The 24,384-nt window shown below is 32.8% G+C and overlaps 1 protein-coding gene across 6 annotated transcripts in view; it reads right to left on the bottom strand.

Moving 5' to 3' along the window:
• Positions 1 to 24,384, bottom strand: part of NIPBL (NIPBL cohesin loading factor) — a 198,427-nt gene that overhangs the window by 42,367 nt on the left and 131,676 nt on the right. For all 6 annotated transcript variants that reach the window (XM_032851342.1, XM_032851344.1, XM_032851343.1 and 3 more), the window contains 18 exons: positions 21,470 to 21,667; positions 21,148 to 21,219; positions 20,970 to 21,059; positions 19,025 to 19,128; positions 16,072 to 16,158; positions 12,935 to 13,166; positions 11,981 to 12,132; positions 11,331 to 11,411; positions 10,520 to 10,620; positions 8,983 to 9,121; positions 7,222 to 7,304; positions 6,528 to 6,660; positions 5,321 to 5,464; positions 2,797 to 2,886; positions 1,509 to 1,723; positions 1,296 to 1,398; positions 593 to 691; positions 345 to 491 (listed from right to left, as the gene is read on the bottom strand). In XM_032851342.1, the coding sequence (XP_032707233.1) occupies positions 345 to 491; positions 593 to 691; positions 1,296 to 1,398; positions 1,509 to 1,723; positions 2,797 to 2,886; positions 5,321 to 5,464; positions 6,528 to 6,660; positions 7,222 to 7,304; positions 8,983 to 9,121; positions 10,520 to 10,620; positions 11,331 to 11,411; positions 11,981 to 12,132; positions 12,935 to 13,166; positions 16,072 to 16,158; positions 19,025 to 19,128; positions 20,970 to 21,059; positions 21,148 to 21,219; positions 21,470 to 21,667 (2,270 nt within the window). The remainder of the gene's footprint in view (positions 1 to 344; positions 492 to 592; positions 692 to 1,295; positions 1,399 to 1,508; positions 1,724 to 2,796; positions 2,887 to 5,320; positions 5,465 to 6,527; positions 6,661 to 7,221; positions 7,305 to 8,982; positions 9,122 to 10,519; positions 10,621 to 11,330; positions 11,412 to 11,980; positions 12,133 to 12,934; positions 13,167 to 16,071; positions 16,159 to 19,024; positions 19,129 to 20,969; positions 21,060 to 21,147; positions 21,220 to 21,469; positions 21,668 to 24,384) is intronic.

Below are 24,384 nucleotides of genomic sequence, written 5' to 3'. Positions count from 1 at the left end.
CAGTTCTTGGCACCAGGAGTACCTATTAGCTTCCCCTGCCTTCAAACCCACTGACTCATCAGCACTATAGGGTCACAAACCATAGCTTTTAATATTTAATCTGGTTTAAACTGTCTTTAGGGTGGCTATGTAAAATAGACATTGACAGGTTTTCTTGGGAGGGCTGGGTGGGGGCTGGAAGAAACATGTCCCCCTTTAGAAAGCTGCTATAGTACAGAGATTAGGCACTATAAATATATGATTGATATCTACTTTTCTAACTTTTCTAGTTTAACAACTAAAAAATGTGATACTAGAAATCATAGGTACTATGAATCATAATAAAAATGACAAAACAAACATACCAATATTCTTTCAATCAGCATATCATAATACTGCTCAGCAAGCTGAGGTCGACAAAGAACAAATCGACCTAATAATTCTACTGCTGCTTCTCGAACACTAGTGGAATTATCCATTAAACGTCCATGAACTCCTCGTTGCATATCAAGCTAAAGGAAAATGAAGAAAATATAATTTATACTAAGTAGAGCTAATACTTTAACTTGAATGCTGTACGCAAATAAGAAGAATCATTTGTACTCTTCTTTACCCTTGCTAGAATACTGGGGTCTACAGCAACAACCTCAGATAAACACTTCATTGCTTTTGTTCGAACGGCAATTGCATTTTCACCAAGAACTCGAAGGATCTGCCAAGCAAACATTGATATTTTCAAAATTTTAGAACATGTAACATTTAACAAAAAATAGCATGAAAACATGCAAAAGAAATGAAAATAAATATTGTATTTACATCCCTTTAACTTTTATATGAGGAAAAGATGTTATCTTACTGATCCAAAGTTCTAACTTGAAGGTCAGTACAGTAAGTGAGGCATTCTATACTTTAGGGTCCTTCTTTTATCTTGGCATTCTCAATTAAATCTGTTTTTTATTGCTATGCTTCATTTGCAAGGACACATAGCCCTACTAAAACCTTGATATGAGTTACTAATTCAGGATATTTAGTATCATTTAAGTAATAATTTGGTAAATGAAGGTTTTTATAACATCATTCTACCTATACTATATGTATATTCATATAGATATATACCCTTTTCTCTGTAAAACAACAATCAATAAAAAGCATGCAAAAAAAAAGACCTTTAAAATATATGGAACACAGAAACAAATGCTACTTTCATAATCTTTTAAAAGATCTGTTCCCAACGGTGAACAGACATAAACTACCCCATAAATATCCATAATCAGAAAAATCAGTATCATTGCATAAGGAATTCTGGTCCAGTTTACCTGTGTCAAATAAATATCAAAGCTCTGGGCAAACGGCCTCATAGAGGCCAAGTATCGAACAATCAAACAAGCATCATCATAGTCCACAGTATCAGAGTTCATCCTACAACAAAAAGTCATTAAATTTTCATTTAATTTTTTTGCAAAGTAGATAAATAGATATCAGAGACATAACTGACTAAAAATGTAAAATGCTTTTTCTCTGGATCTTACTTTAATGTGCTGAACTGAGAAGGTGTGGTTTTGATAATGCTTCTTAGAAACTTTTTCCGGTTTTCAGCTCGATGCATGATTTGACCAGTTGTCTCAACTTCCTTCGCATGATGTGTTCCTTCAGACGATTCTTCATCTTTTTGTGATTTCATTGCTTTTTCTGTTTCCAGAGTTGTGTCACGGAACCACTGGGCTATATAGAATTTGCGAGAAAACTGAAGAGAAAATAGATTAAGACTTGAGGTTCATGAAATTAACAAAATTTCAAAATGAAATTAGTAACAAAATTTCCAATCTATTGATAAAGTGCTTACTATCAGGAATAAATATTAAGGTGTACTTCAAAGCAACCCCCAGCAGATAAAAAGAGATTTTAAGAAAGCTGGAAGGTTTGACTATCGAATGATATAAAGCTTACTATTTTACTTTGTCTTAGCACTTATGTTAATGATGTCAAAAGATAATTTGATAAACATAGTTGTATTAAATCTAGACTACTACTATCAATTACCTAACAAAGGACAGAATCACTCATAGGTCAGTAAAATTAGATGATAGGTCAACAGGGAAAGTTTAGAACAACAGGATATAAGGCTAAAGGTAAAAACTCTAGTTACTTTCAAAATACCACCTTACTTCTTCAAGAAATATACAGCCAGTTATTACCACAATATTTTAACACTGAGGCACACCTATAATCTGTTTCTTTCAATGCAGACCGAAAACCAGCAGTAGTTGATTGAAAAGCTTAGTTATCTCTTTAGGCTGCATCTCCCATCAGCAAAAAATTTAAGAAAGTACCCAAATACATGCACACTGTTTCCTAACAGAGTTTATAAATTTTATACATGAACCTATTATACTAATAATTTGGATATATAATATACATAAAAATATAATTAAGGATTATATTTAAATATAAACAAACACATGGAATTCTAATACCTTCTTTTCATATGCTAATAGATCATCTCAAGCACAACCTGGGCCATGTCCACCATGAGAAGCAATGATCTAGCTCAGTCTCAAAGGTAACTATGAAAAGATGTCTATTTCCCATGTCATCACACCATTTTAGTGTAATATAATACCTGTACTAGAATTTCATATAAGACAAATCAATCTATAATCATTCTTTTTTTTTTTTTTATTAAGATCATCAAGTATCCTTTTGTTTCAAAAATCAGTATTCCCAATAACTCTCCTTTTCAGGAAACTTCCCAACTTTCTTTCAGACCCAATTTGAATTTGATGTGTTATTTCCAAAAAAGGGAGAAAAGATACCTACCACTAGTGAAGGATCAGTCTCAGTGTTTTCATCCAAGTAATCAAGCAATGCTTTCTGCAGTTGTTGTATTTCATCTTCTCCTCCTGAAACCTACAGAATAAACCAAGTAAGAACAAAAGAGATATTACTAGTATGCTTTAATAATTTATCTAGTTGTAGACACAAATCTGAGTGGAAAAAATCCCAATAAACGATAAAAACTGAAAATATAAGTATAGCAACTTAAAGGAAAAAAAATGCTATTTTTGAAAAACATATTATTAATTGATAACAGACTGGCCTTTATTTTTATGAACTATATGTCATCTTTATTTGAAGGAGGTGCAGGTAGTAGGCATAAAAATTATCAGAATAGTGTGTTAAGTATTCCGAGATAGGAAGGTCCTAGCACTGTTTTTTTCTGTATGGAAAAAAAGAGGCAATTCCAAACTTTTAATCTAAAAATCGAAACTGTTGGGATGCCTGGTTGGCTCAGTTGTTTAAGCATCTGCCTTCAGCTCAGGTCATGATCCCAAGGTCCTCGAATTGAGTTCCGCAAGGGGCTTCTTGCTCAGCAGGGAGTCTGCTTCTCCCTCTGTCTATTGTTCCCCTTGGTTGTGTACTCTCCCTCTCTATGAGACAATAAATAAAATCTTTAAAAATGGAAAATGTTATTATCTGTCTTACCATGTGTTATAGGTGTCTTTGGGATATTTAAAAACATTCTGGAAGAGAAATACTTTTATCCTATTTATAATACAAAACAGTACTTTATTTCATGTAGGATATTAAATATATAGTAGGTGGGGTGTTCACTTCATCTAGGAACAGAAAGATACTGAATCTTTAGGTCTTGTCAAGAACAATACACAGCCAGAAACTGTGAGCTGACATTCATGCCTACAGCTTATATTCTAGCTTTACCACACAAAATGCCAATATAATTCAGGGTATCTCTAAGTAGAAAAACAAAGATCAGAATAAACCGTGTTGTAAGAGTGTGGTGAAATGGATACATAGAGAAATTCATCATAGCACTGTAAATTAGGACACTGTAAATATCCAAAAGCAAGGTAGAGGTATGTCAAGAACCAAAAAAATATTTACAAATGACCTCTCCCCTCAAGTTTTACTGTGTACAACCTACACGGTCCGGTATAACAAAGAAGTCCTAGGTCTACTCTAAGAAATACTGAAACTTGGCACCTAGATCTTGGTTTCTAAATGACCATTCTTAAATAAAAAGGTCCAGTGGCAATTGGTGAAACGACAGATTCCAGGGCTGAGGCAAGGAAAGTAAAAGAGGATGGAGGATCCTGAAACATCTTGTGCCACAAAGTTCTCAAAGAAAGATGGGAATGTATCAAAAAGATACAAAAGCCAGCTACAACGGGCTCTCACTGGTTATATCTAGGACAATCTGAGAATTAAAATAATGATAGCAACAAATTAAAACCTATGAAATAGAATAGGAATGGCAACATTATATTAGATGGGAGTATCGTATTATTGGTAATTTTCTGCTTTTAAGAAGTGTACTGGGATATTTAAGCAAGAGTTCTTATTCATAGAAAATATACACTAAGCACAGTTCTCAAACTTTAGCATTCATTTGAATCACCTGGAGGGTCTATCAAAAAACAATGCTGGGCTCCACCCACAGGAATTTCCAATTCAGCAGGAGAATCCTGAAAATGTGCGTTTCTAGCAAGATCCTAGGTGATGTTAATATTAATGCTTCTTGTCCAGGGAATCATACTTTGAAATTCAAGGGTAATGAAGGCATTAAGCTTGCTCATATAGTTCAGAAAAAAAAATGAACACATAAATAGGCATGCATGTATATTATGCATGCATGTAAATGTTGCGCAAAGATAAAGCAAACGTTATAAATTATCAACAGTTAAGGAATTTGGGTGAAAGGTTTGTGGGAACTCTTTGTACTATTCCTCTAACTTTTTGTAAGTTTAATATATAAATTATTGTATTATGAATATAAATAATTTCAAAATACAAAGTATACTAAAAAATATAAGAGGCATTTCTAATGGTCAGAATAAATATGGCTATGAATGTTAAAAAAAAAGATAGAAAGAAAATGAAAAAAAGCTGTATATGGTAGGATTAGAGGTCATTTACCTACCATCTTCTTAAGTAAGTTTTAGCATTACTACCACCTCACCCACACTTAAAAAAAGTGAAGCAATAAAACACTTTTTCTGCCAGACATGCTGTAACTATCTAATAAAATTAAAGGAAGTCCTCCTCACCTTTCCCCAATATAAAAAAATGATCAAAATTCAAAGTATAAAATGACTTGATTGGGAATGTTAAATCATCTTAGTAAACTAAAGATTTAAATAAAACTTAGTAAAACAAAAACAGAAAACAGCATCATACATTCATAGGAGCAGTTTGCAGAAACAAAGTAAATGTTAGCTCTTACTTTGAATCTATAAAATGCAATATAACACTAATATAAGAATACCTAAAGAAGTACTTAACTAATATTTATCTCCATAATTTTAATCTTTTATCTCAATACCTGTTTTAAAATTCGTTCTATAGACCCCTGATCCATTTTGCTTGTAACAGCATCTTTCCTTAATCGTGCAGCAACAGTTCCAAGGTAATCAAGAGACGCCACTCTTAAAGCCATCTCTGTTGACTTGTTACTGAATTGATGGACCTAAACATAAAAATAATTTTTATATAATCAATTTATAAATTTTTAACAGCAATTTATCACAAAAATTCCAAATCTATGTTGTATTATCTGAAATGTAAACTTTTTTTTCTTGTGATATTGTTTCATAAGTGACTGCCTTCTGAGAGTTTCTGGAATCTGAACATTTTCATTAAAAAAAGTATAGACTGGGATGCCTGGGTGGCTCAGTTGGTTAAGTCGCTGCCTTTGGCTCAGGTCATGGTCCCAGCGTCCTGGGATTGAGTCCCACATCGGGCTCCTTGCTCAGCAGGAGCCTGCTTCTCTATCTGCCTCTGCCTGCCACTCTGTCTGCCTGTGCTCACTCTGACAAATAAATAAATAAAATCTTTAAAAAAAAAAAAAAAAGTATAGACTAATCCTCCCTAAGAACATAGTTATTTTCTCTAAATGCAGGTTCAACTGCTTACTTGTGAAAAATGGGGTATTACTAAGTAAGAATTTCTTATGCTGGAATTCTAATGCCTATGAAACGTTATCTTGGTTTCAGAATAGTATTAATACATTTTCTGGTTCACAGAATGTAAGGTCCCCAAAACTCTGTAACAATTTGCATTGCACAAGTTTAAATATACATTAAAAATAAAAAGAGACATCATAATATTTCTTTGCATTTTCCTATTATATTACATGAGAACTAGAAGTGTCATATTTTTAGAAATACTCTTAATGATGATAAAGTGTTCATATTAATCAGTTTCATGCTTCGAAATGAGTTTACCGCAATAACTTATGACTCAGTGTTGAGGTGCTTTTAACTAACAATATAGCACTTCCAAACTGAAGAAAAAAGTTTTAAAAGCACTGCTATCTCATGTAATGAAATGAAGGCACCAAAATCACAAGATATCAAAGTTTTCTACGAAGTACTGACAATACTGTGTACAGTTATGCACATGCAAAAATAAAGATGCAATGGTCATATTTCCTTACACATTTTTAAAGAATTCATCATCTGTGAATCAGAGTACATCCTCATTATGTTGTCTTCTAGTAATCTAATAATCTTTAAATGCTATACTCTTACCAACAATCTCCCTAACAAACTAAGGAGTAGTTCAGCAGCTGGCCATTCAGGCTTATTGACTGTTGAAAGAAGGTCTTGAACAAAATTTTCAAAAAGTGGTCTGTAATCTTCTTCACCTTGCTTACTACCACATCTGTTTGAAAATAAATAGTGAAAAGGCTGTGAATTTAGGTGACATGTCCACCAATATGACTGCAATTTTGTTAACTAAATTTTCTTTTCCCCATATGTAATAACAAGGTATAAGAGAGTACATTAAATATAACATGGCATAAAATGAATCTATTTCTCGAATTTCACTCTTCCCCCTGCTAGCAAATTCATTTATTGTCTCATATAAACATTACTTTCCAGCAAGTACACCACATTTTAAAAAATCCCTTTCTCTGAAATTACCACAAATTCTTATGAAGGCCTACTAAACTTCTCTCTACAAATTTTCCTATTCAATTAGAATTCCCCAAAATTTACTGAAGAAAAACTACAGAATTTCAACCCAGTACTTTAACGTAAGTTCCCAAAAAGGTTTTAATATTTCAAATGCCTCATTTTAAAGATCAGGAGACCAAGGACCACAGTGACATATTCAAGGTTCAGGTTATGGCAGGAAATTGGATTAACCATTTACCTAAAATAAATAAACTTATTTTCTATGCTGGGGAAATAAAAATCAGATTATGTTAGTTTTGCTCACTTTTTAAGGAAGATGGAAAGGAAGTTTTGGGCTGTTCTCATGGCCGTTTCGTAAGAGTTGGTAATGACAACATCTTGGTCAACCTAGATTGAGAAAAATGAATTTACATGAATACAAGAAATAATCAAAACATAAGTTTGTTCAGCTGCTACTGTCATGTTATTACTGTAGAGGGGCAATACATTTAAACAGTAAGAAGCTTATGGGGATCTGGGTGGTTCAGATGGTTAAGCATCAACTCTTGAATTCAACTCAAATCATGATCTCGGGGTCATGAGACTGAGCCCTTCTATGGACATGAAACCTGTTTAAGTTTCTCTTTCTCCCTCCCACTGCCTCTTCCCCTCTTTCCTCTCTAAAAAAAGCAGCTTAAACTATTCTTTTATATATACAAACAGAAGCTACAATTGGTAAACACATTTTAATACTTTATAAAAACTAAATACAGTTCATTTTAGTTTATTAAAATATAAGAGTAACAAATGTGGTTAGCATATGCAGTATCAATAATTTCTAACTGATCTAGGTCAGAAGAAGAAATTGATTGAAAATACAAAAAGAATTTAGAAAAATCATTTAAAGTTCAAAGTTTAGGAAATGCTGCAATACAATACAAAGCAAAACTCAATTCCTTCATGGGAAATTTCAAGATTAAGATATACAGTCAATTCAAAGTTTTGGAAACCCAAAGGTGAAAAATACATGAAAAAGCTCACTAGTTACCAGGAAAATGCAAAATTACATGGTATCATTGCAGACTGACTAGACTAGGCAAAAATCTAAACAAACTAAGCTAGAGTACTACTTTTCTGAGTAAATTGACAAGTTCTAGTAAAGTTGAAAATACTTGTAAAAAAATACATGTACACTATGATTTAATATTCTATTTCTAAGTATACCTAGAGAAACTCTTAAATTGTGATACAGTTGTATATGTTTAACCCAAGTCACGAGAATCTGTTATTAGTTATTATGTATTAAAAACAATGTTGACTGAAAAAAACAGCTATGATGTCACTATATCATTTACGTAAGATTAAAAAATTATATGCAGAGAACTAAACAAATAAATAAATGGAGGGATATAAATATTCTCATGATACCTGTCACCAAAGACAAGGAAAGAAAGATTGGAAAGAAAACAACGAGATTGGGAGAGCAACCTCAACTTTTTTGATAGGCATTTTTCACTTATTTACTTCCTTAATTATATACATATGCAAAATTCTGAAAATAACAAAAGAAACAAAATCATCCCTGTTTCTTCTTATGCTTTTACAGTACTATAAGAACCTGGAAAAACTGTAAGCTTTGATGGGTAAAAGCTACAAAACCAAAAGCAAATCTCAGCTACAGTTACTCAACGATGAGGTATAAATTCATCTTCTGCATGAGAATTACATTAATTATATTACAATTATATATTATGTAGCAGTACAGATATTATATATAATAATATTCGCTTGCACAATGACTTATCTAACTTCAGACTTAGTGGTTGGAATGAAAAGCCTGTTAGCTATTATCATTCTCATTTTATACCTGAAGAAACAAACTCGGGTTAAAAGATCCATATTTCTCGTGACCGGCAGACAAGGTAGTCAGTACCAGAACTCATGTTTCTTAAAAAGTAGTCTAGTGCTCTACAAGGATCCTAAAGACCAGCCATAAACTCTAATTAAGAACTTCAGGTTTGTAAGAATGGCAGAGAATTCAGGTGCTTCTTCCTAAAAAAGTACAAAGTTATAAAAGATTCCTTACTTTTTTATTTGAGTCCTCTTCTGAATTAGAGTCCTTCTCTGAAGATGGTAAGTGTACCACACACTGAATTAGTTGTAAAACCAGGGCTGTAACCATCTGAATATACATAGGCTCTCCATCCATATCACTACTATTTAACCTTTAATGGAGAAGGAAATATTTAAATCACACAAAGAATGAAGAGAATTTCACTCTACATGTCATCTAACATCCGAAAATTTCAGGATGCTTTACTAATATGTCTAGACATTATTTTTAGTGCTTGTAATACTGTCTTTGAGTCTAATTATTTTTATTAAATTAGAAAAAGTACCAATTCAATATCTATACATATTTAATTAAAATAGTCAAAGGAAAATGCAATATTTAACACACATTTAACACAAATTTCTATACTCTCTATGCACTGCAAAGATTTATACATGAAAAATATCAAATACTTCTCAAAATGATTTTTAAAATGAGAAAAGTCTTCAAGATTTCCAAATGCCCATACATTCTGGTACTTATTTTCTTATTAAAATCTGCTACACAGTCAGCTCTTGATTGTTTGTGCTAGGGTGTGCAGGCAGAGGCACAGAACATAAAAAAACAAATTTAAATATTTAAGTCTAAAGATACTATAAAGGTGTAAGAATTCTCATATATGCTCATAGCTCTTCTTCAGGTTTAATAGAAACTATATACAATTAGCCCCCCAAATTAAGGTCAGAACAACTATTTTACATAAGACAGCCTTCAAAACAATCTAAATACCTGGCATATAGGGTTCTATGTGCCAGGTCAACACACTCAATCACTCAGGAAATTACAATAGTTATGATAATGATGATGATTCCCTATGACAACAAAGACAATAATCCACTGCTGACTATAGCAGTGGATAACATTTCTTAGTTACCCTGTTCTTAGTGACTTAAGAACATTTAATCTCCATGTCTATTCTCCATATTGCTGCCAGAGTAATCTTCCAGCTTTTAAAAATACTATTTAATGACTTCCTACTGTATAAAGGATTAAGTCCAAGTTCCTTAGTATGGCTTATAAAACACTTGAACTGCCTTTGACTTTTTCAAACCATATTTCCTACCATGGCTTAATCAGGGATGATTTTGCCCCTCAGGGGATATCTGCCAGTGTCTGGAGAAAATTCTGGTTGTCACAATTGAAGGGGGTGGGTGGGTGACAACTTCTATCATCTAGAAGTTATAGATCAGGGATGCTGCTAAGCATCTTACCATGTACAGAACAGCCTTTCACAACAAAGTATTAACTGCCCAAAATGTCAATAGCATCATGACTGAAAAACCCTGTCATAGATCTTTACACATGGGAATCAATGAATTTCTTTAAGTCCCCCAAATATGCACTGCTTTTTCACATATCTAAGCTATTCTTCATGCTGCTCTGACTGAATTGCCTCTCTTTTATTTGATCACTAAAATAAAAATCACAGATGATTAGGAATAAATTTATAAGGACTACAATATAATGTAATTCTTCATTGTACTTATTAGCCTTTGCTATAATTAGTTACCTGAAGTTCCTCAAACTCCTCTTGCTGGTTGGTAATCTTGCAAGTGAAGTAAAAATTTCTTCCAAAATTAATTGCCTATGTTTTTCATATCTTGAGAATACCTGTTTAGTAATTGTAAGATCTCAAATTTAGTTTATTATAATTATTTGAAAACAAAAATATTGTATCACATGATTAAAAAATATTATCTGTCATTTACAATGAAAATGTTTTCAACATCTTCAATGACAATAAACTTAATTTACACTACACTTCCATCCTTAATTATAACATTCTTGTAGAATTATCATATACTAGTTTTAGTTAGAGGATTACACTATCTTGGAGATGGAAAGACAAAATTTCAATGATTTTAAATAATTCTGATTTAATTATAGATATTAAGGAATTATTAACTATTTTTTTTAAATTTAGAGAGGAAAAATAAAACAAGACAAAATCAGAGAGGGAGACAAACCATAAGAGACTCTTTATTGTAGGAAACAAACTAAGGGTTGCTGGAAGGGAGGAAGGTGGAGGTATGGTGTAACTGGGTGATGATGGACATTAAGGAGGCATGTGATGTAATGAGCACTGGGTATTATATAAGACTGATGAATCACTGAACTCTACCTCTGAAACTATTAATATACTATATTGAATAAAATAAAAATTTAGAAGAATTTAAAATAGAAGGCACACAAAAAATAGTCCTTATGCTGAAATAAATCTATGGAAAACTTCAATCTTCATTAATTTTTATAAATTTGAATTAAATGATATCAATATTATTTTTTTGGTGGGATAACTAAAAGTATGACTTAATACTTACTGCAGTGACTAATTTAATGGCACATAATTGTAGTTCACTGACATTTTCCACGAAAAATGGTGTAATTCCCATTGATGATACCTGCACACATAAAAAGTAATCAGTATACATCTCTAGTTGATTTCAGTAACATTCTACCTTAACTAAATTCCAAAATATTCATAAACTTACTGGAAGAAACTGAGAGGACATTTTCTTTCCCCTCATTAATCATTAGTATTGATCTGGTTTTTTCTCTGCTCCTTTCACCCTCAAGCACATTAGTTACATACTTTCTTTTCATAGCCACCATTCCTCTGATCTCCACATTTTGAGTTAATAAATGTCACAATTAAAAAAACACACTTTGCTACTCTGGATGAAAATATTATGACATACTTCAAAGGAAGTAATCATTTACCTTTCAAAGAACTTAAGAGTTTAGAGTTTATAATACATTCACCTTTTATCCTCAATATTTCTTTTTAAAACTTCCCTGGACTTGTATTTCTTCATTTTATATATATCTTCTGAATGGAAAAAATTAACATCATGCTGGCATTATTACTGAGTGAGCAAGGTTATGCTGAACTCACCTAGCCTCTCTATTTCTTACATCATTTGGTCTAGAAATATAACAAAATGCTTAAAAAAAAAAAAAAAAAACTCACCTGAAGAATTGTTGTGTCTGTAAGAAGCTGTATTTCTAGCAATTCTGATAAGCTGCTAACAATGTCACAAACTTTATTATAAAGCATTACTATTACTCTCTGCTTATGGGTAGAACATTTAGCCCGTTTTGCCTTTGAACTTAACAAGCCTCCTAAAATGAAAGAAAAATTTCAAACAAGTAATTTATCAACTTTTAATAAACAGTAATAAAACAGTATTCTGAATTAAGGGAACACATTTTTGGGAGGGGGATGGGTGCTACATAAAAATATAACCTGGCAAATAAAGCTGGTTATTTATTGAAACAGAAAATTATTCTATAGGGATATTTAGATAGCAAGTAATCATTTTTGTAACAGATAATCTATGGCACATTCCAGAGGCTACTAAATTCTTGTAAAATATGTATCTTTATTTCTATTTTTTTCTCATTGGTGCAGGAAGAGTAAGATTATACTTCCCTTTAAATTAACTTGCAATTATTAAACAATAAGTAATTAACTATAGATTATTTATAAACCAAGTATGTCCCCCTCTCGTTAAATGCACACATTAACTATTTCACAGTTCATTTATTTATAAAGGTAATAAATAAGGGAAAGATTAAATATCTTGAAACAATTCACTTTGTAAATAACTAATATTCTGCATAAAATTAGGGTGAAGTGATAAAGAGAACTAGAAGCTAAAATTATCTGGGATTTTCCCTGACCAGTAGAATTACTTCCATTATATGTAAATATTTGCTAAAGAAATTATACCTGAACAAGTACTGGATTAACTAAAAGTTCTATACTCTAGTCAAATCGAAAGTCAGTATTTATTACCATCTATATGATCTAGTAATTTTTGTGCCATTTTAAGTTACTGCATTCTGACCCAACATAAGAAAATTATTTAACAGGTAATTTTGACATAATACTCAAAACTTTAAAATAAAAAGGCAAACTAACCTCCATGAGGATCTAATCTGTAAACAGGATCATACTGAGGATAAAGTGTATTCTGCAAATGAAATTTAGTGTATTGTATAACTCTTTCAATTACATCCTCAATATATACAGCTTTTGGCATGTTAGGGGATGTCATAATGTTGATAGTTGTAAGACAGGCATCTGCTGATTTTGTAACTCTCTCCATAATAAGGTCTCTCCATAATCTTTCTTCGTCTTCAGTATCGTTATTCTATAAAATAGCACATTGTTAATGGAATGGAAATAAATGCATTTATAGGTTAAAATATTAAGAAATTATGGTATGTTCGATTTTCATGGTAAATGTTTTAAAGTATGTACATTTTTTTTTTAGAGTTCAAGCACCACATTGGGTGTAGAACCAATGTGGTGCTTGAACTCATGAGCCTGAGATCAACAGTCATGTACTCTACTGACTAAGCCAGCCAGCTGTTCTGATGCTTGTCCACGGATGTTCAGGAACATCAGGAATGAAGTATAAATACTGATGTTACTTTAAGATTTTTCTTTCAAAGTTTTCAAACATAATATACTCTATCTCCTGATTTCACCACTAGATGACACTCCAAACAAAATTATAGTATCTTCAATGTACTTTATCCAAACCTAAGATTCTAGCTAACAACTATAATTGTATATAAATAATTTTATGCTTGGCATATGAACACTATAGTAAAAACTTTGCAAATTCTGCTTGTTGTTGAGAACAAAGTAAAAATTTAAATGACGAATGGTAAAGCTGCATTTAAAAGTAGTAAAATGTTAAAAAAAAAAAGTAGTAAAATGTTATTGACTCAATCATTCCCATGTTTGTTTTTCAGAAACAGAGGTTAAAAAGTAGTTATTATGCAGACTACTGAAAACATAATTTATTTTCTAAAATGTATAATTCGACCACTGACAGAAGACTGCATCTTAATTTATACACTGGCAACTTACATTACAAATGGGAAGGAATGCTTTTACTTTTTTATTTTTATTTTTAAAGATTTTATTTATTTATTTGAGAGAGAGCAAGTGAGAATGAGCAGGGGGAGGGGCACAGGGAGAAGTCTGCTGAGCAGGGAGTTCAATGTGGGACTTGATCTCAGGACCCTGGGGTCATGACCTGAGCGGAAGGCAGATGCTTAACTGACTGAGCCACCCAGGCACCCGGAAGGTGTGCTTTTAATTTTTTGAGAATGAAAATCCTTCTCTCACATGTTTACTTAGGAAATAGTAACTTTTTTTTTTTTTTAAAAGATTCCATTTATTTACGAGAGGGAGATCACAAGTAGGCAGAGAGAGAGAGAGAGAGAGAGAGAGAGTAGCAGGCTCCCCGCTGAGCAGAGAGCCTGATGCGGGGCTTGATCCCAGGACCCTGAGATCATGACCTGAGCCCAAGGCAAAGGCTTAACCCACTGAGCCACCCAGGGGCCCCAGGAAATAGTAACTTTATACTCTAGGAATACTTTCAAATGCATGCTATGCAAAGCATATACACTGGGAAATGAAGCAAATAAAAGCACAATATCTGTAAAGCAGAGAAGGGCACTAATGCCTATGAACTCAATTACTTTTTTCCTAACTCTCTAAGCTTTCTTCCATTTTACTGCTTGTATACCTATTCAAAAAAATAAGATAAAGTAGCTTTTCTTTAATATTAAAATTGCTGTATGAAAGAGTCATTGAATGAAAGAAACATTAAATAATGCTATGCCTTCAGGATTTAGAATAATTTCATTAAGGCTGAGTCAGCCAGCTCTCCAGAACTCTAGATTCTTGAGATCTATTACAATTTCTTGTCAAATCTTTCAAATAAAATTTGTAGACTAAGGATGTGGTAGATTGCCACTATGGGTTTCTTTAAGCCCTCTGTTTCCGATTCAAGAACTAATTTATAAAGGGCATTGGAAAAATATAGACATATTTAAGAAACCACACAAATACCATCTGAGTTTATTTTTCTACATTTCTTATTCCACGTAGATCACATAGCGATCCTGTGGCTTGGGCAAACTCAAGAACATTTCTCTCATAAGATCCAGTGGATACACTAAATATATATATGCAAATATGGTAATGGAGACACATATATCAAAAGTGTTAATAGTGGTTATTGCTAGATGAGAATATGGACCTTTTTGAGTTTGTGTTTTGGAAATTTTATGCAATAAGGAAAATTCAGTAACTTAATACTTTCCCAAATTCTTAACTCATATTAAATGCCTATACATATTAATGTTTGAATTCAATAATGGTAGAGCTATCAAGATCAATTTGAATATACATGTGATTTTGAAAGTCTGCCACAATTCTAAGGAGGTAGATTCCAGGCAATTTACTTTTATCAGTTTATAAACCATTACATTATGTTGCTGTTTGATATAAAGATACTCAAATATATTAACTGTTGCTGTTAGTGTTTATTGAGAACTTAATATGTGGAGACATTGTTAAGCACTTTCCATGAATTAATTTATTTAATCCTTTCAATGACAATTTGAACTAGGTATAAAAATGGTACAAGGGTGCCTGGGTGGCTCAACTGGTTAAGCATCTGCCTTCTGCTCAGGTCATGATCTTAGCGTCCTGGATCAAGCCCCAAGGTAGGCTCACTACTCGGCAGGGAGTCTGTGTCTCCCTCTCTCTCTGCCCCTCCATTCCATTCACGTGTGCTCGCTCTCTCTCTCTCTCTCTCACAAATAAATAAATAAATAAAACCTTAAAAAAAAAAAAAAGGGTATGTAAGGATTACTGTTTTAGGATACATTAGGAAAGCAGTATAAGGTTTCTATTTAATTCTCCAGGAAGGTCAAGAAAAAGAATTACTATCATTTCATAAGTGAAAAAATATTTTAAATACAATCATACACAAGGAAGAGCATAATGTAAAATTAAAGAACAGTCCCGTAAAGTGAAATGAATTTACATCTGTTGTCTGTTTATGTCAAAGCTGTGAATCAACAATATAATTTTGAATTACTTAAAATATAATTTAGTAGCATTGCTAATGAATGTAAAAAGCTCAAATAAATGAAATTTGAGATTTCCTCTGTAAATCAGAGTTCTTTTGAAAAATACTTGTATCTTAACCATAGTAAAGGTAAAATTAATAATACAGATCTTGTACTTACATGATTTAACAAAGTGGAAAGCTTTGACCCATCTTGAATATTCTTCTCCAAGATATTTAGGACTTTCACAGTTTTGTCAGTAGAAAGCTAAAACAGCAACATATAGATACATATATACATATATATATTATTTTTTTAAATCAATCAATGGTAAAAGTGATAAATTAGTCAAGAAACATATTGTACAATTATCACCTTTGCGCTATGGAACATACAAAATTACCACCTGCTTAAAGAGTGGGAAAAGAAAATTTTCCCAGACTCTACTTAAATCTGAATTATGTAGAATTAATCACTTGTTTCTGAAAGACAGAAAAGTAAACACAGAATGGACAAATATGCACACTACTAACTAAATTCTTACCATAGAGCTAGTCAAGATTTAGTCTGTTCTGATGCCTGGCTGCCTGTACTTGTGGCAGTGATAATGAACACACACATGAACACACACACACACACACTCTCTCTCTAAGTTTTCATCTATTGATTTAATTATAATATGGTTTCCACACTACAGTGTTATTCAGCAGGTGTCTTAAAATTCAAGGTGGTATTATAAATAAAGCATAAAACTGTAAATGATAAAAGTTACAAGTGTAAAGTAACACTTTTTTTTTCCCAGAAGAAATCTTTCTTATTTTAAAAATTATCTACTATTTCATTTCTTAGAAAGGTCGCTTTCTCTATCTAAAAATTAGTAGCCGATTTAAAGGTTCTGTTAGAAGGCAACTGTTACTCATATTCTTCTGATTGAACAGGTCTCCTTTTAGACTCCTAGCATGCAACTAGGACTCTCAACCAAATCATCCAGAAGAGTCAAATGGAAGGATCAAAGAGTAACTGACATTAAGTACATTTTGATCATTTTGCCGGAGTACAGAAACATGTTCCGCCAAATGCTACTTTACATAATTTCATAGCAGATTAAAACACTCAGGCTTTTGCTAAACTTTCCATATTTTGAAAATACTCAGCAAATTCACCTGGTGAAAATGAAATCATTTTAGCTATATGCAATTATGGAATTTATGAAATAAAAGCTAGGACTGGCAGTGTCACTTCAGAAAATTGATGCCATTTTCCTACATAAAAAATAAATCAATATATCCCTCACTGCATACCACTGTGAACTAACAGCACATTAATTATTGGTTAACAATGTGATACAACTGGCTTTAAAAATCAAATTCATGGAAACCTTTGTGCACTGTTGGTGAGAATGTAAAATGGTACACCCACTATGGAAAACAGTATGGAGGGTCCTCAAAAAACTAAAAATAGAACCACCATAAGAGCTATCAATTCCACTTCTGGGAATATATTTGAAGGAAAAGAAAACACTAACTTAAAAAGATATATGCATCCCCATGTTCACTGCATGATTATTTACAATAGCCAAGACATGAAAGCATCCAAAGTATCCACTGATGGATGAATGGACAAAGAAAGTACAATGTGTGTGTGTGTGTGTGTGTGTGTGTGTGTGTGTGTGTGTGTATATATATATATATATATATCCATCCACACATACACACAATGTCAATGAAATATCTTGCCATAAAAAAGGAAATCTTACCATTTGTGACAACATGATTAGTCCTTGAGGGCATTATGCTAAGTGTAATAAGTCAGACAAAGACAAAATGCCAGATAACCTCATATGTGGAGTCTAAAACCACTACCAAAAAAACAACCAACCAAACACACAGACACAGAGAACAGATGGGTGGTTGCCACAGGGGTTGGAGATAAGGGCTAAGGTAGGTGAAGATGGTCAAAAGGTACAAATTTCCTGTTATAAGTTAAATAAATCCTCAGGATGTAATGTATAGCATGGTGACTATAGTTAAAACTATCCTGCATATCTGAAAGTTCCTAAGAGAGTAGAACTTAAAAGTTCTCACCACAGAAAAAAAAATTATAACCATGTGTGATAATGGATGTTAACTAGATTTACTGTTGTGATCATTTTGCTGTATATACAAATATTGACTGGTTATGTGATAAACATGAAATTAATATAATGTCAATTATATCTCAATAAAAAATCAAAATTCACAGCACATTTATTACTTAGAATACAGGCAATATATAAACAAAAAAATATGTTTTAACTTGGTAAAAACATCAAAATATTTTCTAGTCTACTTTAAAATTATAAAATTGAATAAATGAAGTTTAGAAATGTTTAGAATAAACTGTAGGTAAATAATCTTAGATTCATTATTCTACTTATTCTTGAAGAACAACACACTACCTCCATATTATAGAATAGGAAATTAGGAGACTTAGAGTAGATAATTCTAAACAACAGGGAGCTTGCCCTGCTTAGAAGAGGAGGGAGGATTCATCTTGAAACTGTATTTGCACAGCAATCACACAGTAGTTTAGAGAGTAAATGGTGGCTCATAAAGATTATAGGAAGCCATCCCTTGATGCTGTCACCATCGTTAGAAGTCATTATCAATGAAAAAATACTCTGCTATTCCATTAGAATAGAATGAGACTATTCAGCAACAGAGAGCTCACAAGAAAGTCAACTCACAAAAATTACTATAAAGCCTACAGTAATGAGGCTATGTATTTATTACAATTAATGTGTTGAGACTGTAGCTTTGCTTTCACCACTCTCAATGACTAAGCAAATGCCAAAAAAATTTTTTAGTGTATTTCTACATTTAAATAATATAAATACCTGAGACAATGAAAATTAAAAACAGTGAAAAAAAAATCCAGGCCCATGCTACTTTCAATGGGATATGATTTTCTTTAGAATAATTTACAGAATACTTGAGTTGTTTAAAAAAAAATAATAATTATTTAGACTCTCAGAAGGCAACCATAAATTGTTTTCATTATTATTTATGCAATCTTTGTAATTTATCTTGAAAACTTTAATTTCAAACATTAGACCGTACATAGTAAACATAAAAATTTTTCTTTAGTGAGATACCTTATCCATTATACCCATTGCTTTAATTTTAGCAGATTCACTGCCGAGTTCATTAAGCTGATGTTTTCCTAAAAGAAGTTCCTGAGGAATTTCATCATCATCACCTGAAAAACCAAACCAAATAGTTTAGGTACAATAAATAGCTTAAAACAGTAAGCTTAATATTTTAATAAAATCTAGGGACACAAACAAATACAAACAAACTAAACAAGTAACAACCTAAGAGGCCTATGTAAACCTCAAGGAAACCCTGAATGAAAGGACAGGTATTAAAATGGGAGTTTGATGAAGATGGAAGGAGGAGTTAGATCTCTTATCTTCACTACTTTAGATATACTCTGCCAAGCTCTCTGCCCTAGAAGGCTGACCTGTATGGACTACATCAACAGTCTCCTTATCCCCTCTAGCTTCTGTTTGGGTTCAGCTAGTGGGGTGCCCTGTCAGAAGATCAAAGAGGAGAGTAAGGTCAGGGTATTTATATCTCTGACTCCTTCCTTGTAAGGTCTCAGGCTGCCCATGTTCTCTAACCAAAGGTTACTGCTTTTTTTTCCAAGGAAGTCTATGACATTATTTTCCCTACAGAATTGAGTTCTGGTAACTTATATTTTACCCTTGTTCCTTTTGGAGTAGGGATGGTAATAATTCCATGGCTGTTAAACCTAGATTCTGGTACTATTCTGTCCCCAACTCTGTAACTGGTCTCTTTCTAAGTAAGTCCTCCTCAAATTATCCTATTTGAGACTGCCATCTGTCCTCCTGTTGGGACCTTAGATGACATGGAAGACGGTTTCTCAGCACACAATTGGTATGCCAAATAATGGAGACATGCATTAATGATACTTAGGCAAGTAACTTTCCCAAAACAAATACTTTTAAAATAAAGGTTAATATAATATAAAGGGTAATATACCTTTTAAGACATTTTCAATTAGATGGACTCTTATAAGAATCATTGTATATTATATGGCTTTTGTATAAATTAGGCACTAATGTTTATACCAGCTATAGGTGGCATGGAATTGTTGAGTAGCTCTAAATACTGTAAGCAGTGTTACATTTCTTTATTTAAAGTTATGATCTTTACATATTATTATAAAAGGAATATATGAATATATTAATCCTACTATATTCTAATTGGTTTTGTTTTCCATATTAGATTCTGCATTACTTAAAGCCAGTGGCTAGGGTATTTATCTTTGCATCTCTAGCACTTAAAGTATTGCTGACAAAGAATAAGTACTCAATAAATATTGGCTATAAGAATAAATGAGCAGATGAATGGGTTCCTATTTCTGCATCCTTGCTCGTATTAGCACTCTCCTTATCTAGCACCTACTCGTGTCTCACCTAAAAAAAGGTTTCTTTTATTACTATCATACACTGGGGAAGGTATGTGCTACGGTGAGTGCTGTGAATTGTGTACGACTGATGATTCACAGACCTATACGCCTGAAACAAATAATACATTATATGTTAATAAAATAAATTATTATCACCTACTTTGGTAGCTGCATTCTCAGGATTCCAAAAACAGTAGCAATAATACTTGATTATTACACTAAAGTTTTCAATTTCTTGATAATACAGACTACACTTGAGGGGAGCCTGGGTGGCTTAGTCAATTAAGCGCTTGCCTTTGGTTGAGGTCATAATCCCAGGGTTCTGGGATCTAGTCCCACATTAGGCTCCCTATTCAGTGGGGAGTCTATCTCTCTTTCTCTCAAATAAATAAATAAATAAATAATCTTTAAAACAAAAGAAAAGAAAACAAAAAAACATAGACTACACTTGACTCTACAACTAGATTTTACGTTTCTTCAGAGCACAGACAATGCCTCTATATGCACTAGAGAACTGGCAGAAACATAGACACATAGGTAAATAAATATATTTAAAGCGGACACTATATTTAGAGGTAAATAAATATATCTTAAAATGATTTTACCAAATGCAGTAAAATCCATATCTTCTAAATTATCCAAAATATTTTCTATTGAGGCTGTGAATCTTTTAAAAGTTGAAGAATCCATCATTTCTATAAGAAAGAAAAAATAAGAGCTTATCACATTACATGTAGAAAACTGAAGTTGAAGACTATGAACAAAGACAAACTAAAAAGTTACCTTCAGGTGTTAGTTTTGGCTCATAAGCTTTCCTCTTCTTCTGTTTTTCTTTTTTCTTCATTTTTCTAGCAACTAAAATAAACAAAGAAATATTGAAATACAGGAATGACAATTTAAAATATTTCTATTTTTGCTTCTAGTTTCCTCCAGAACTTTAAATTCTTAAACAATAACCACTACCATTCCAAACTAAATATATACTTCTGTCTTAACAATTAGGAGTTGTTAATTAACTCATAAAAAGGTATCAAATATTCTTCAAAGTTAAAGACCTAAATTTAAGGCAGCTTATGTAAGAAATCCGTTGACACTGATGAATTACCCTCACTAAGGCTGGGAGGAGGAGAATAATCTTCCATGTCAGAATCTGATGGGCTTCGGTTTCGGTAACGACCACCACCCGAACTCCTTCTTCCTTCATGAGAGTGGCCACTTCTCCTATGATCCCCAGAGCTTCTTCTGTCACGCTCTTCATATTCCCAAGCTTTATCATCATCTTTTTTATGTCGTTTCCTAGAGGCTAGAAGCAAATCCCCATGACAAATAATTTACCTCATTTAAAAAGACCTAAAACTTCTACTTCACAAATGAACCACATCAGGGGAAGAAAAATCATTGTGTGGGTCTAGGAAATTGAGCCATTCTATTTAATCAGACACATAAATTATGGTATAGAAATGGTATCACTTATTTTAGCATTATCCTATTATTTTAGATTTAAAGATTTCTAAATGAATTTGGAAGGTATTCAGTGAGTTGGTAAAGATAATATCTAACCATCAGGATTAATTAAGGCATGTAAAACAATCTTTATCTAGGATTTGGATGAAAAACAGAAACACCTTAAAGCATTTGGATTATTGATGGGGAGAGGGTTTGGAGGAAAAATAAACCTTTGAGAAAGTGCTATAGCATATGGAGTAACCATATATACCAACAATGAAAAGCCAAATTAAGCCCACAACTTGGGTATAAATTCAATAGATTCTGATCATCTAAAAATCACAGACTTATAGAGATAGAATAAATCTATACAGTTGTAAATACTCATATACTGAATTTGGTTCTCCAACAATGTACTCGCTTAAACCCAAGGAGAAAAGCTTTTAAGCATATACATGCTTCATGAACATATTTATATATGTTACCTTCAGTCCCTTCCCCAACCTTCCAAGGGTCTAAGCATTCCATAAAAACACCAGTAATGACAGGAAATCCTAGGAAGAACTGGCGAACAGATTTCATCTGACACATCAACTCTCATCAACCGGAAATAGCTGCCTAGAGCTTTGTATTTCCCTGAGAAAGCATCATATTTCAACAAGAAAGACTCATTAGAAATGTCTGTCCTGTGAGAGCTGGAGGGCAGTACAAGTGACAAATATTTACCGTACCTGCTCTAGGATGGAGCACCATCAACTTAAAACTAAGATAGAGAACTAATGTGTCCTATTATCTAGGCATCCTGTTGTTTTGACCACTTGTTGGTGACAATGAAATACTTTCTAGTCTGTTGAACTAAGTCTGACTCTCTTGCTTTCTTTGAACTGGCCTGTATTTCGAATTCCTAACTATGATCAATACCCAAATACTTAAGACAAAACTCTTACTTGAGTCCCCTTAAATCCTAAAATTTAAGGATGCCAACCTCTGGCCCATGCACTCTATCTATGCTTGTGTTGGTGCCTTTAGGTGTGCATAAGCAATGTCTGTACCCTGGCTAATACTACCCTTACATGCTGCCTTAGCTATACCTATTCAAGAATCTAGTTTGGTTTCTGGTTTTGGACCCTTCTGTCCAATCTACTGACAGCATAGTAGAGAAAGATAAATTTGTTTCCTCTTTTTTTTGGTCACAGGATTGGCATAGCAAGATAGTTCATAAAAAGACAAACATGAGCGCATATATTTAAATCTTCAATGATTTTCTTCATAACTGGCCATAAATTTGACATGAAATATGAGGAAGAAGGACTCCCCCCCCTTTACAATTAGTGTATGCCCCAGTACATTCTGTTAGTGAGAGGTTGCCTTATAAACTAATATAAGGTGTATCTGTGTGTGTGCGTGCATGTGTATGTCAGAGAAACATAATTTATGTAGCATTCACTAAATATTTTTCAACAAGTACTAAAATACCTACCAGATATGAGGAATAGCAACTAATAAGCTTCTTCAGAAATGTGCAGAAAGTAGTATTCTATGACCTCAAATATGACTTAGTCCTTCTGAATTTTAATTTCAGAAGAAATCCATTTCAAGCATTTAATTCTATGATTAGAAACACTTGAAAAAATCTTACAATTGTTAGCAAGAACTTACAATATATTGTATTTGTGAAAATTTTTAGAGGCCTTGAAGATTTTTATTTCACATTCATTAAGCTTTAGGAAATTTGGATAAAAATAGGATGGCAAATTTAAAAAAAAACCCACCCAATTTCTATGATACAGTGTGTCTGTAATAAGGCTCTCAGGATCCCAATTCACTGTTACTAGTTTGTTCTTTATTGCCCTCAAAGCCCTGAAAGAAGTAGGGGAGGAGCTCAGCAGACAGGTAGGTAAAAAATATGCCTTGAGTGTCTTCCACTTTCCCTTTCTAAATTTTATCAACATTGTTCCTTAGCTTACATCTTCCTTCCTCTTTCTCCAGCAACCCAATGATGTTGTATTTGTGTTATGGCTACCCAGATCTATGTGGCCCGACTTTCAAAGTTCCCCTCAACCCTTCCCCCATTCTTCAACAAAACAACTGCCCTAGTTTAAGATTTTTAGGAAACCAATTTGATTAAACTGCAGCAAAACCTTAAGTTTCAAAAAGTCTCTGAAAGCAGCATAAGGCTTATGCTTATGTTCTCATAATACTTCTACATTTTGTACTACACTATATTTTCACTACATTGTTTTTGTCATGGTATAATGACAATGTGGTTGTTTATGTCAACAACCAACTGAAATTATTTCATCTCTCCAGTGTCTCCAGAGTCAATTTTTCTATAGTTACTTATATAGAAATAAACTTAGAAAAACAGGAAGCTACTCTGAGGTCTCTTGAAAAATCCGGAGAAACTTCTTGCACGTAGCAGGTTGAAGCTGAGGTTCTCTAACTAATATCCGCTTTCAACATATTTGGGAATAGCTGTAACAGGATCCATGGCTTTAAGATGACACTATGTGGTCCCATAAAAGGAAACGACAGCTCTCATAATAGCAAGGAAAAGAATAGTGATTGCATTGA

This window comes from Lontra canadensis, unplaced genomic scaffold, assembly GCF_010015895.1.
Source record: "Lontra canadensis isolate GAN:19392208 unplaced genomic scaffold, GSC_riverotter_1.0 scaffold5, whole genome shotgun sequence".
Classification (NCBI taxonomy): Eukaryota; Metazoa; Chordata; class Mammalia; order Carnivora; family Mustelidae; genus Lontra; species Lontra canadensis.
This window is presented reverse-complemented; position numbering and strand designations above follow the sequence as displayed.